This window comes from Triturus cristatus, chromosome 7, assembly GCF_964204655.1.
Source record: "Triturus cristatus chromosome 7, aTriCri1.1, whole genome shotgun sequence".
NCBI classification, from domain to species: domain Eukaryota; kingdom Metazoa; phylum Chordata; class Amphibia; order Caudata; family Salamandridae; genus Triturus; species Triturus cristatus.
In genome coordinates this window covers 62,881,660-62,896,170 of record NC_140590.1, presented here as the reverse complement: position 1 = coordinate 62,896,170, position 14,511 = coordinate 62,881,660, and the positions used below count along the sequence as shown (strand labels likewise).

Genomic DNA, 14,511 nt, shown 5'->3' with positions numbered 1-14,511 from the left:
ATGGTCACAAAAACACAATCTCTAGGAGATTGTACAGCTCAGCGAGCTAAACTACAAGCATTTAAGATGGCACTTGAAAATACAGATTGTGAATTCCCCACACTGATAGTGTGCAATTCTTTTACTGTGTTCAATCTTACAATTAATATTTACAGAATTGGATTCAAAATGGTTTCAAAGATGCAAAAGGTGGCATAATCAAGCACAAATTGCTTTGGGAACAAGTAGTTCAGTTGCGAAACGGACTACAGAACACTCACGTTATACACACGCTGAGTCACCAACGTGATGGTGTTCACGTTGAAGGGAATTCATTGGCTGATGAAGCCGCGAAAGGGGCTGTGCAAATGGCTTCCGCAGATGCAATCACTTGTTCAAAAACAGAAATAGATAGCGAAATATTGCTGGCTGTCACTGCATCAAGAAAAGGCAGCGGTGCGGCATTACCTAAAAGGTTTCCACTCAAATAGTCATATATAATTGATGCGAACAATGTTCCGTTTGCTCGAATCCCTGGAGTGGGGGATAGAGTCATTCCAAACATGGAACATAGACTAGGGCTAATCCTAGCAGCCCATGAAGGGCTCGCCTCTGCCCATGCAGGTGTTTCCGCCACAGTTGCATTATTAAAACAAAGGTACTGGTGGCTCGGCATTAGGAAACAGACTCGAAATTATGTTTTGAACTGTGAGATATGCCAGAAGATGAAAGTCTCTACTGTGAAACGTTCTGCGCAGACGCCTCTGTTAATTTCAGATAAACCATTAGCTTGTGTTTACCTGGACCACTGCGGTCCCTTACAAAGGGATGGTAACTATAAATATATCATGGTCGCAGTGGATTCGTACTCTAGATTCCTATGAATGTGGCCTCAGCGCTCGGCTGATGCTCGAACTGTTATAAAAGATTTGGAGTCTTTATCGGCACATACATAATAGGCACACTACGTTCTGACCGGGGTCCTACGTTTAGCTCTAGGGCTTACAAAGAAGCCATGGCCAGTCTGGGTGTAGCATTGCAGTATTCTTCTCCGTTTCATCCTGAGGGAAATTCTGTGGTGGAAAGAAAAAACCGGGACATAAAGCAGTCTATAACAGGTAGGGTATTAGATTTGGGTGATTAGTGGGTCAAACATTTATATGGGGTCCAGCGAGCATTAAACAATTTGCCAAGAAGTTCTCTAGGGGGTGTGACTCCATATGAGGTCCTGTTTGGGACTAGAATGTTGGTTTTGGACTTAGATATGAAAGGCACAGTGGTGGAAAACAAACAATTTGATATCAAAGATCGTTTGGCTGTTTTACAAGACTTAAATGATTTAAGAACACAACAGAGCAACGTGATCCTGAAGCCAACCACCACTGAAAAAAATCCGGCCATCCCAGCAAGGCCTGTCAAAGCTTGGGGATCTAGTTAGAGAAAAGATCATGGACAAGAAGGAATTTGGGCCTTCTTACAGACAACCAGTACCTGTCCGAGCAATCCCCGATTCAAGAACAGTACTTTTGCCGCCCCTTGCTGGTAAAAAGGAGAAAAGATTTGTGTCCATCGACCTGATCAAACCACACTATGTGGCCGATACTGAACAGTAGGCCATGTGGCCAATGTAGCAGACGCACTCCTATAGCTACAATCCAAGAGGTTAAAACTGAGAGACTCATAACCTTTGAAGATTCAACAGTACGAAATAGAGGACTAAGCAACAATGCTATGGACCTTGTACCTCTTGAGACCCAAATAACAGTTCGTCCTGATACACATGTCTACAACAAAGTAACAAGTGATCAACTGGTTCCAGTGAATTCAACAAATCCTGATGCAATTCCAACCATTGACAGAACTGCTTCTGGCTATTTCATGAACTTTGATACGTTTTCTGAGGATCCCAGCGAGCCTGAAACAAAGCCAGCTCAAAGAACTTTCAAAGAACAAGAAACAGACTTTTTTCATCTACTGAGAAAGACTTATCTAGTTTCACCATGGATTGAACTATAGATTGTTTTGTGAATATTCTTCTTTCTACTTTGGTTAGCTCTGGTAATAACTCTGGGTATGCCGATTAATGGAAGATATATTCAAATGGACACAGCAAGTAAAAGAGTGAACTTAATTCTCCAGCCATATAAATCATCCCATTGTGAAGCAAGAGACTTGTCAGCAGTGAACATCACAGCGATTCCTATACCTGATGGTATAGTTCGGGACAAAACCGAATATTACATTTTTGGTCCGTCTGAGCTTTTGAAGATTCCACATTTATTTAAAATTTCATTAAGTGACTTTATTACCTCCAGTACCTTTTCTGATGATTGGGACTTTGAGACTATTAATAATATGATGTCTGATCTAGAGATGTCAACTGCATTTACTAATAATGAATATTTACAAGGTTCATCAGACTATGAATAACTGTATTGTTATAACCACTATGGTCATCATTTCTTGCATAAAACTGCAACACCTAGAAATGTATTTATGTATAACCAATGGGAACATTGTCCTACGCCACCAAATGGTAGCTCGAAATCATTTGCAATGAAATTTCCATATTTTGCAGGGTTTAATATCTCAAATGCAGAGACATTTTACTTTAAGAATGTCAATAAGACAGGAAAGAAAAATATGTTAACGAAGACCAAACAGATCTATTCTACAGCCTTTATTATCCAACTGTCTAGACAGGGTTACAACTTTTGGAAAGACAACATTGAGACGAAAACTGTCTGGGGTACTTAAGATTGGCAAGTACAGGGAATAGAAGCTTTGTTTAGAGCCGTTATCATCCCTGAGCAAATTATGTTTTTGAACGACACTATCCATCAAACATCATGCCTTGGAATAGCCAAGATAAAAGAAATGAACACTCCGTCTATACCTGCACCTACATGTGAAAGCACTACACAGGGGAAGTTAGACGTACATAATATTTTGCATCACAACAGATCAGATCCTGAATGGAAAAAATGGTTGCTCTGGCCCTTAGACATAAACAACTGTCAAGATAGATTCCTGAACAAAAGACAAGGTTTTACCTTTTATAGGCCAGACCCACGTTATGTCCAAAGACAGCATCAGGGGGTAGTAACAACTTACAGTGTAGGGAAACTTTGCCTTGATTGGATACAGAAAGCTACACTAGAGGATGTAAAACAACACTTAGTTTTACTTCAAGAAGGCGGAGACCTTAGGGAATTCTTGCTAGGTCCAAGAAAACCGCGTCAAAAACGTTTCATATATGCCGGTATCTACGCTGCTTATAATGAAGCATGGAAGGTCACCCAAGCAGAGACTGCAGAACGAATACAAGAAATTGATCGTATTAATTTAGAGAAATCTCTCTCTGTATTAGACAATGGGTTAACGACTCTGTCGTTCAGGATATATTCTTTGGACAGCATTGTATCCTCTGTCATAGACATCATAGAACAAGACTTGGTCATGTTGCAACATGGTCAGTATCATGCTATTAGGCTGAACGCTTCAAAGCCTGCGTTCTGGCTATGTGCCTTGGCGTTTAATCAATACTACGTCACTGTTTGCAGAATTCAATCTCACTGATAGACAGATCAAACTGGCTCAAAGGGGAGCAGACTATACGGTGCTGAGCATTGAAAAACTGGAGAAATTACCATTCACGGTGGCAGAAAAACCAGCTGCTGAGTGGACCATGCATGGTAAGATTACTCTGCCTGTTACGACTTTCCATTTTCAGTATTGCCTAAAAAATATACCAGCAGGCAAATTTGAAAGGTTGGGTAAAGAATACATCAAGACATCCTGGGATTTACCTTACATATATAGATGTTGGAGTGGGAGAGGTGAAGTATTTCTTAGCGGTGAAAACTGTGAAAACGCACTAAGGGGTTCTCTCCTTTTTCAGGGTATTAACTTACACGGGGCCTGTGACGGTTTCACTACAAACTTATCCTGCCACCTGCACGGTTCACTGGCAGCAGTGATTAATCCAATCTTTGGTCAACTTTCAAATGGGAGTTACATTATGTTGAATGATCACAGATGATGTGGCATGCTGCCAGGTATTCCATATCTAGTAACGGTTACATCCAGGGTCACTTGCTGTATGCAAGTCTTGTTTCCACAAATAGACATAGTCAGGGAGTCGCCTTTATGGCCTTCACTGAATATCTCTTCTATACGAATTGATACTCTAAGCAGAATGAAAGCCATTCTTATACAAAAAACTGTGCCCTTGACCTCTGCCGAAGAAATCTATGATCTCCAAGCCGCAAGGACTTCTGCGGAGATACATACCCTTTTGTATACAAACTGCCCTGTGCATTTCTCGGAAATGTTAGGTCGTATCTTAAACATGTCTGATACGAGCTGTATTGTACATGTATTTAAGAATGTGTGTGCAGGACTGTTAAAACCTTTTCAAGCAGTCCTCTGAATTTTTCCAAACTTTGTGCACTCTGTGTTTGGCGGATTGCCGCTCCTTTTAGCACTCATTGCAGGGATACTATTTTTGCTCCTATTGCTACGATATGGCAAGCCAAATTACCAGTGACACCCAGTTCACCATGGAAAGAACTCTATTGGAGATGAAGTGTCGTGAGCGCATCGTCCAAATTCTGGGTTTACCTCATCTACGAGAATTAAACACCACTTGGTTTCTGTCATTCAGACCAATCTGGCAAGATTGCATCTTACCTGTTCTACGCTGCCTGCTATGCAGTGAAGACTGCGTGCTGGACATTTGACTGACACTCCCATCAGTCATGCCTACGGATATCTATACTCTGCTGGACCCGATAACAGCCCATGCTATGTGTTGTCCCCAGCGGCTACCAATCCTGACGGCGGCATTCATTGAGATCTCACAGACGCAACACACTACTGCTGAGGTACAAGAGGAAACACAAGGCGCGCAGGTAACATCCAATCTGGACATTGCTGATGCTTCCAATGCAGAAGGCGATAGTTCGCATCTCTGTGCTGTTGATCTTCTACACGAGGTATTCCAACTCTCACCCACAATGGTAGATGACTTGTTGTCTACAAGTTTAGAAAATGTTATGTTTTCTCCATCCCCACACACTGACTTTTGATTCAAGCACACAGTGTTCTGGAGAGACTCTGAATTTGGCCTTCATTCTTTTTCAACCATGCTACTGACTTTGGAACCTTTTTTTCTATGATTAATTTTTTTTTCCCTCCAAATTTGTATTTTGGGCATTTTTTGGCACAGTAATCTGCTTATAGTAGAACTATTCATAGAGAACAGAATTCTTTGATAACACTTCCAGGGACAGTATGCCGTCATGAATAACAATTTGACTTATGTGACCTGATATGAAATGGTTTCACCCCTTTTTTTCTTCTGTATTTACGAGCCATTTCATCACATGTATATATTTTGATTCATTCATTTAGCATTCCAATGTGATCCTATGCTTAGAATGGAACATTGCCTTTAATATGTACAACACTTTATGCTTAGCAATGGTTTTGTAATGTATTTTTAGAACATATGTTTTAGATATGTTTTTAGCTTATTTTAGCAAACCCATGTGATACTCTGTTTTAAGATATGTTTAGAACGTTTAGGATTTAGTAACGTCGTTCATACGAAACTGGAGTGGGTGTTGTGTGTAGATTTAGATTCCGTATATAGGTTTCCTGATTTATGCCCTTATATAGGTACAATTCACATTGCCCTTATTTGGGCATAGAAATCCGGCCCTTATTTAGACATTGTCCGTACAAACCAAATACAGGCCTGGCCACCTACATCCATCCATCCACGTCACAACGATTTCTTGGAAAACCAGACCCTTAAGCCTTTAGGAATTTCCCTCAGCTTGAATATTGATTTCTCCAAGAACTCATTAAGTATGCATGAACATCTATTCCTTAAGAGTTCATTCATGACGTTCCTCTGTCCGACTTTTACGTCAATACTGGCATTCCTAGACACCTTCAAGGTATAAATATACCAGCACTTGCCCTGGCAAATTGCGGTTCCCGGAGGATCCGATCCAACCCAGACTACGCGGTTTGCCACGGCAAGTTCGGAAGGAGATCGAGTTCCAGCCTGATGCACTGACCTGACGCTGCCATCCTCCTCGCAGAGAATCCAGCTCCAGTGCTTTCTGACTTCCCTTGTGGGGGGTTTGACTATCGAGTCCAGAAAAGAGATTCCAACCTCTCTCATTCTCAGGTATGGAGCTGACTAGAACTTAGAGAAACTTTTGGCAACTCTTGGCTAAACTAAAATATGGCTAGCTATACTTTAGAAATAGCACCTACTTCAAACCTCGTATTGCGCTTAGGTTGGGTACACTGGGGTAGAACAATTTAGAAGCATCAGATGAGTATCACATTTTAGCTTATGTTATTTATGTATGTAGTTTGATTAACCCCTTGCATGCCCGCCCCTTTCCCCGCCCAGTGCCGCGCCTTTCATTAGCGGGCGGAGTTCATGACGAGCTGGACTCGTCATGGGCACAGCGCCACCGCAGCCCATGACGAGTCCAGCTCGTCATGGGCACTGAAGGGGTTAATATATGTCATAGCTACAAACCATGCTATTGCAGTATTATTTTATCTTACTGCTAACCTCATACATATTGTACTTCGCAGTCTGTCTTATGATTGTAGCAATTCATAACTCTTGCATGAGAAATAAGACTGTTCAATAAACCCTTTTATTGAAATGCCCGTCTCCCTATTTCTGTGCAACTCTGTAGAAACGAAGCATGCACGATTGACTGAGTGAAACTGTTATCTATTGTTTCCACGATTCTGAGACTGTTCCGATTTTAAAGGTAAACAAAGTTGTCATGTTTATGCGGTTGTCAGAGACCAATCCCTTCTTGTATTTTCGAGAAGTTTCTAGTGACCTCTGAGTTAGCTGGCACACACAAGTAATTAAGTTTTATATACTCGATAGAGACATACTGACCTTAATCCTATGTCAAATCTATAGTGTATGTTATTCCAATGTGCAGAGCCTATCAGGTATATAGGAACTACACTACAATTCCTTCCTTAAGCCTGCCATCTGGCTGGGTTCAAAGAGTAGGAGTGTAAATGAAACTGGTTTCTCCTGCCTGTATCCTCCTTCTATTGAAGATTATTATTTACGACCCCTCCCCTTTGCTCTGGCATTCCTATGTAACAGAACCCTCTCCTCCCAGAATGGCACATTCACCCCAGGGCTGCTTATCACCTCATCAAAGCAGCCTGGCTAATCCACTTAACTCCGACCAATCAGGAAATAGCACTGGAAGGCTGAATTTTGCTTTGAGGCAAGAAAGTCTTATAACTTCTGGTCTGTACAGCTTAGGATAAATACAAAAATAGTACATTGTTTGATTTATCAATACCATTCTAGGATGAGATTTTCTGATTCTCCTGGCGGGAATTATTAATGAATAACTTCTTGCCATTTGAACCTGAGTGGCTGGGGATTCGCAATAGGGAAAATTACTTTGGCACTTTTTACAGCACCGGGGATTATAAAAAATCATTTGTAATTACCTTGCCTTGATCTACATGACCCCCCACCCCTGAAACACCTAGGGGAGACTAAGGGCTAATCCTAAGGGTGCCTGCATTGGGGCTAGGTAGCACTCTGTGCGTCAGCGCAGACAGAGAGCAGGACTGTGCCATATCGTAGTAAATATGGCTCTTGCCTGCTCTTTCCATTTGACACACGGCAGCGCAACAGGTCGCCTTGCACCAAATGTTAGTAAATCTGGGCGGACATGTTGATCCTGAATACGTCAGAATGACCCTCTATGACTCTCCATCCTTCCTGCTGATTCCTACAGTGACGACACAGTCACCCACATGCTCCATGATCCTGGTGAACCCTTTGTATCTGAACCGGTTTTGGATCCACAACTTCATCTATACCGTGGCACTCGCCTGTCACCAGCACTGGCAGAGACAACCTGAGTAAGTGGCTGCACTCTGCTCTCGATCGCTTGCTCACCTTGTACCTGAGATCCTGTCTTGTCGCGAAATGGAGCTTCTGAAGGTAACCAGTCTGTCTCACAGACTGATAGAGGGACTCCAAAACAAGAGACAGTGCTTAGGTGTCATCACTTGGCCTTGGCAAAGAACATCAAGACATGCTTTGATTGGTTCCACAACTGGAGTGGTCAGGGTTTCATGGGGAGTCCTTCATGTCAGACTGGAGTCTGTCATTATAACTCATATTCACAAGGTTTTCCTTGGAAAAGGCTGCAGTAAAGCATATTTTCTCTGAATTTGTAATTCACCCACCCCCCCCCCCGCCCCAGAATGGAGATAACACTCTTTATGAAACATAATTTATTTTAGATTGTGTTCCACTTGGATGTCACCTGCCGGTCAGCCACATGGGCTGCATTATATGCCATCGGTAAAAATTAGCCTAGAAAAGTCCGTGCATGCTCAGTTTGTCCAGACTGTAACAGTACTAGGGTTGCCTGTGCTCTGTACAGTAATCTTATCTATGAAGGAGGGGATATGTTGGAGATACCTGTAATACAAACTTGCAGGTACTCACTGTACCGACTCACTATAGTGACTTTTATATTGGTAGACCAGCCCCCTCCCTGAACTTGCAGGTACTCGCTGTACCGACTCACTATAGTGACTTTTATATTGTTAGACCAGCCCCCTCCCTGAACTTGCAGGTACTCGCTGTACCGACTCACTATAGTAACTTTTATATTGGTAGACCAGCCCCCTCCCGGAACTTGCAGGCACTCGCTGTACCGACTCACTATAGTAACTTTTATATTGGTAGACCTGCCCCCTCCTTGAACTTGCAGGTACTCGCTGTACCGACTCACTATAGTGACTTTTATATTGGTAGACCAGACCCCTCCCTGAACTTGCAGTTACTCGCTGTACCGACTCACTATAGTGACTTTTATATTGGTAGACCAGCCCCCTCCCTGAACTTGCAGGTACTCGCTGTACCGACTCACTATAGTGACTTTTATATTGGTAGACCAGCCCCCTCCCTGAACTTGCGGGTACTCGCTGTACCGACTCACTATAGTGACTTTTATATTGGTAGACCAACCCCCTCCCTGAACTTGCAGGTACTCGCTGTACCGACTCACTATAGTGACTTTTATATTGGTAGACCAGTCCCCTCCCTGTCCATGCACCTAGGTGAAAACGGAAAGACAAGGAATGAGGGCTGGGAGATGGGTGCAGGGGTGTCCCTGTGAAGCCATTGTGTTCACTTACCAAGTGTTTTGCTCTGCAAGCTATTTCTCAGGTCCTCCTGAGTAGCTATGGACAGCCTATGAGTCTGGTGGAGAGAAAGCTATGGGCTACCAGCTTTGTGCTCTACTACAGTGAGTAACTTGTGCTTTATTATCAGTTTTTTTCACAGTCAATGTTCAGGTTGTTCAATGTCTCTAGTACAATGTTTGTCACATACTTTTTTAACTCTATGTTTTATCTAGTTAAAACCAGCCTCAGAGGCATAAATCTCTGGGTCTTTGTACTTTTACAACACCGATATCCTCCACTATGGCAGGGGCATATACCTTACTCCTCATTTCTGTCCAAGGAGGAGAAGTCACGTCATACATTCTTCTTTTGTATACTGTTACATCACTCAGCCAGGAAACCTCACGTCTCTGGCAGTATTGCTGACATCACTCTTGCTGCACGAGCCCTTGCGTCCTGAGATCACGTGCTTCATGGATACAATCCCTAGGGCCTGAGTTAGCTTTTGTAACTGCAGCACTGAGGTCACACTTTACACAAATCCCTCCCTCACACACCCTGTCCCTCCATTTGCCTTTAGTACGAGATTGTGTGTGCTTTTCACCTAATTATGACATATGTCAGAAGAAAACAGAAGGTGCATCATAGGTACCTTAGGAGATGCTGTGACAGACAGACTAGAGCTAATCCTGTGATGACATTTCCCGCAAATCAAGGTGTGTGTCTACAGTTTTTGTTTATGCTCAGTGTTAACTTTGGCTTTTCAAAGCAAATTGGCTTTTTGTTTCACACACCCTCTGAGATTCATGTTTGAGCAGTGGTTGATGTGTCTCCCTTTTACTTACCCATTAAATGAACAGCTGGCTTGATCACATTCTTCTGCTGATGTCTTTCTCTCAAGTGGCTGTTGCTCCTACCTGGAAACAAGGGATACATACCTCTAGTTAGGGTGGAAATATGTATTTAAAGAATGGCTAAAAAAAAAAAATAGCAGGATAATGGTGAGAAGAAGCTTATAGATTGCATTGTAGACGATTAGAGCGCAATCGATAGATCATTTATAGACACAGAGTCCTTCTCGGGTGATTGCATTGTGTAAACTGACCCTTGCATTGGAAGGCTGTCCCAACAGCGAGGCTATTATCTGACAGGAAGTAAAGCAGTTTAAATTTGAACAATACAAAGGCATTGTATGAGCTTAAACTAAGATTGGAAAACAGCATTCCATGAATTCAGTCAACGATCCAGAGTTTTGCATTTATGCATACTTCGATTAGAAGAGCTAATTATACATTTTTGGGCCATACAGGCATTACAGGAATTTAAAACCTATTTGGGAAAGAGTATTGAAGAAACAAAGTATGATCTATTATTAGGAGTTTAGACTGGGATTGAAAGAGATGATCATACAGAGGTATTTTGGGATCATAAACCTACATTATTGGCTTTTAGATCAGCATCAGAAGCTTCTAATAGGCATGAATACTAGAAGCAAAAGACAGGCTTGTTCAAATGTTTGAGCCCAATTCCAAAGAATGTATTATAGAAATATGTACAGCACCCTTGACAAAGTTCTGAAACACCACCCCCAGGATGACCCCCTACACTGCCCAAACACCACTGCACTGCCCTAAACCCTGAAACACCACACCCAGCAAGACCCCCTACTCTGCCCGAATACCACTGCCCTAAACTAAGCCTGGGCAAAGCACTACGCTACGCTCGTGTAGTTTGCGAAGTTTGCGCTACTTCGCACTACACGAATTGCACGTAGCACTGTGCAAACACGCGTAGCGTAGTGCAGCGGTCATTTTTTGCTTGCTCGCGGTCCTCAACGTCAAGTTGACGACCGCAAGCAAAATGACATCCCGGCGAGACTTTTTCCTTGTTCGCGATCAGCAACATCAAGTTGCCGATCACGAGCGTGGAAAATAAACCTCCCAGCGAGATTCTCAATGCGGGGAGGTCAGGTTTCTTATTGCGAGTGGTCGCGTATGCTCGCGACTGCTCGCGATGAGAAACTACCAGTCCGCGTTGAGAAAGCTGCCGCTCGAGTAAAAACCTACTCGAGCGGTAGAAAACTACAGCTCGCACTGTGCAAGATGCCGTTTTCAATGATTGCACAGTGCCGGATGCTTGTCCGCACTGTGCAATCATTAAAAACAGCATCTTGCACAGTGCGAACAGGGTACTATGCAGTTCGCGAAGTGCTACGTGTAGCTCGCGTAGTGCGAAGTGCACTTTGTGTAGCTACGCGTAGCGCTACTTCGCGAACTGCGCACAGGGTTACCCTAAACCCTGAAACACCACCCCCTGCCAGACCCCCTACACTGCCCGAACACCACTGCACCACTGCTCTAAACCCTGAAACACCACCCCCAGCACGACCCCCTACACTGCCCGAACACCACTGCACTGCCCTAAAACCTGAAACACCACCCCCAGCATGAACCCCTACACTGCCCGAACACCACTGCACTGCCCTAAAACCTGAAACACCACCCCCAGCACGACCCCCTACACTTCCCGAACACCACTGCACTGCCCTAAACCCTGAAACACCACCCCCTGCACAACCCCCTACACTGCCCTAACACCACTGCACTGCCCTAAATGCTGAAACACCACCCGCAGCAAGACCCCTACACTGCCCGAACAAAACTGCACTGCCCAAAACCCTGAAACACCACCCACAGCAATACCCCCTACACAGCCCGAACACGACTGCACTGCCCTAAACCCTGAAACACCATCCCCGGCATGACCCCCTACACTGCCCGAACACGACTGCCCTACACCCTGAAACACCACCCCAGCACGACCCCCTACACTGCCCGAACACCACTGCACTGCCCTAAACCCTGAAAACACCAGCCCCAGCAAGACCCCCTGCACTGCCCAGACACCACTGCCCTAAACCCTGAAACACCACATCCAGCAAGACCCCCAACACTGCACGAACACCACTGCCCTGCTCTAAACCCTGAAACAAGACCCCCTGCATGACCCCCTACAATGCCTGAACACCACTGCACTGCCCTAAACCCTAAAACACTAGCCCCAGCACGACCCCCTACACTGCCAGAACACCACTGCATTGCCGTAAACCCTGAAACACCAGCCCCAGCAAGAACCCCTACACTGCCCGAACACCACTGCACTGCCCTAAACCCTGAAACTCCACCCCCACCACAACCCCCTACACTACACAAGCATCACTGCACTGCCCTAAACCCTAAAACACCACCCCCAGCACGACCCCTACACTACCCAAACACCACTGCACTACCCTAAACCCTAAATCTACCCCCAGCATGACCCCCTGCACTACCCAAACACCACTGCACTACCCTAAACCCTAAATCTACCACCAGCAAGACCCCCTACACTACCCAAACACCACTACACTACCCTAAACCCTACATCGACCCTCAGCACGACCCCTACACTACTCAAACACCACTGCACTACCCTAAACCCTAAAACACTACCCCCAGCACGACCCCCTACACTACAGCGACACCACTGCACTACCCTAAACCCTAAAACACTACCCCAGCATGACCCCTACACTACCCAAACACCACTGCACTACCCTAAACCCTAAAACACCACCCCCAGCACGACCCCCTACACTACACAAGCATCACTGCACTGCCCTAAACCCTAAAACACCACCCCCAGCACGACCCCTACACTACCCAAACACCACTGCACTACCCTAAACCCTAAATCTACCCCCAGCATGACCCCCTGCACTACCCAAACACCACTGCACTACCCTAAACCCTAAATCTACCACCAGCAAGACCCCCTACACTACCCAAACACCACTACACTACCCTAAACCCTACATCGACCCTCAGCACGACCCCTACACTACTCAAACACCACTGCACTACCCTAAACCCTAAAACACTACCCCCAGCACGACCCCCTACACTACAGCGACACCACTGCACTACCCTAAACCCTAAAACACTACCCCAGCATGACCCCTACACTACCCAAACACCACTGCACTACCCTAAAGCCTAAAAAACCACCCCCAGCTCGACCCCCTACACTGCCCGAACACGATCGCACTACCCTCAACCCTAAAACACCACTCCCAGCTCGACCCCCTACACTACCCAAAGATCACTGCACTACCCTAAATCCTAAAACACCACCCCCAGCATGACCCCTTACACTACCCAAAGACCACTGCACTACCCTAAACCCTAAAACGGTACCCCCAGCACGACCCCCTATACTTCCCAAATACCACTGCACTACCATAAACCCTAATACACTACCCCACGCATGACCCCCTACACTACCCAAAGACCACTGCACTACACTAAACCCTAAAACACTACCGCCAGCACAACCCCTACACTACCCAAACACCACTGCACTACACTAAACCCTAAAACACTACCCCCAGCAGTACCCTCTACACTACCCAAACACCAGTGCACTACCCTAAACCCTAAAACACTACCCCAGCAATACCCCCTACATTACCCAAACACCACTGCACTACCCTAAACTCTAAAACACTACCCCCAGCAGTACCCCTACACTACCCAAACCTCACTGCACTACCCTAAACCCTAAACCACTACCCCCAGCACGACCCCCTACACTACCCAAACACCACTGCACTACCCTAAACCCTAAAACACTTCAACAGCACGACTCCCTACATTACCCAAACACCTCTGCACTACCCTAAACCCTAAATCTACCCCCAGCACGACCCCCTACACTGCCTGAACACCACTGCACTGCCTTAAGCCCTGAAACACCACAACTAGCACGACCCCCTACACTGCCCGAACACCACTGCACTGCCCTAAACCCTGAAACACCACCCCCAGCAAGACCCCCTACACGGCCCAAACACCACTGCCCTAAACCCTGAAATACCACCCCCAGCAAGACCTCCTACACTGCCCGAACAGCACTGCACTGCCCTAATCACTAAAACACCACCCCCAGCACGACCCCTACACTACCCAAACACCACTGCACTACCCTATACCCTAAATCTACCCCCAGCATGACCCCCTACACTACAGCGACACCACTGCACTACCCTACACCCTAAAACAATACCCCAGCACGACCCCATACACGACGCAAACACCACTGCACTACCCTAAAGCCTAAAACACTACCCACAGCACGACTCCCTACACTACCCTAATACCACTGCACTACTGTAAACCCTAAAACACGACCCCAGCACGACCCCTACACTGCCTGAACACCACTGCACTGCCCTAAACCCTAAAACACCACCCCAGCACGGCCCCCTACACT

At 45.3% G+C, this 14,511-nt stretch overlaps 1 protein-coding gene across 2 annotated transcripts in view; it reads right to left on the bottom strand.

The window, feature by feature from the left end:
* LOC146808814 (lymphotoxin-beta-like) overlaps positions 1–14,511 on the bottom strand; it is an 83,729-nt gene that overhangs the window by 6,845 nt on the left and 62,373 nt on the right. For both annotated transcript variants that reach the window (XM_085615644.1, XM_085615645.1), the window contains exon 3: positions 10,047–10,118. In XM_085615644.1, coding sequence (XP_085471770.1) covers positions 10,047–10,118 — 72 coding nt within the window. The remainder of the gene's footprint in view (positions 1–10,046; positions 10,119–14,511) is intronic.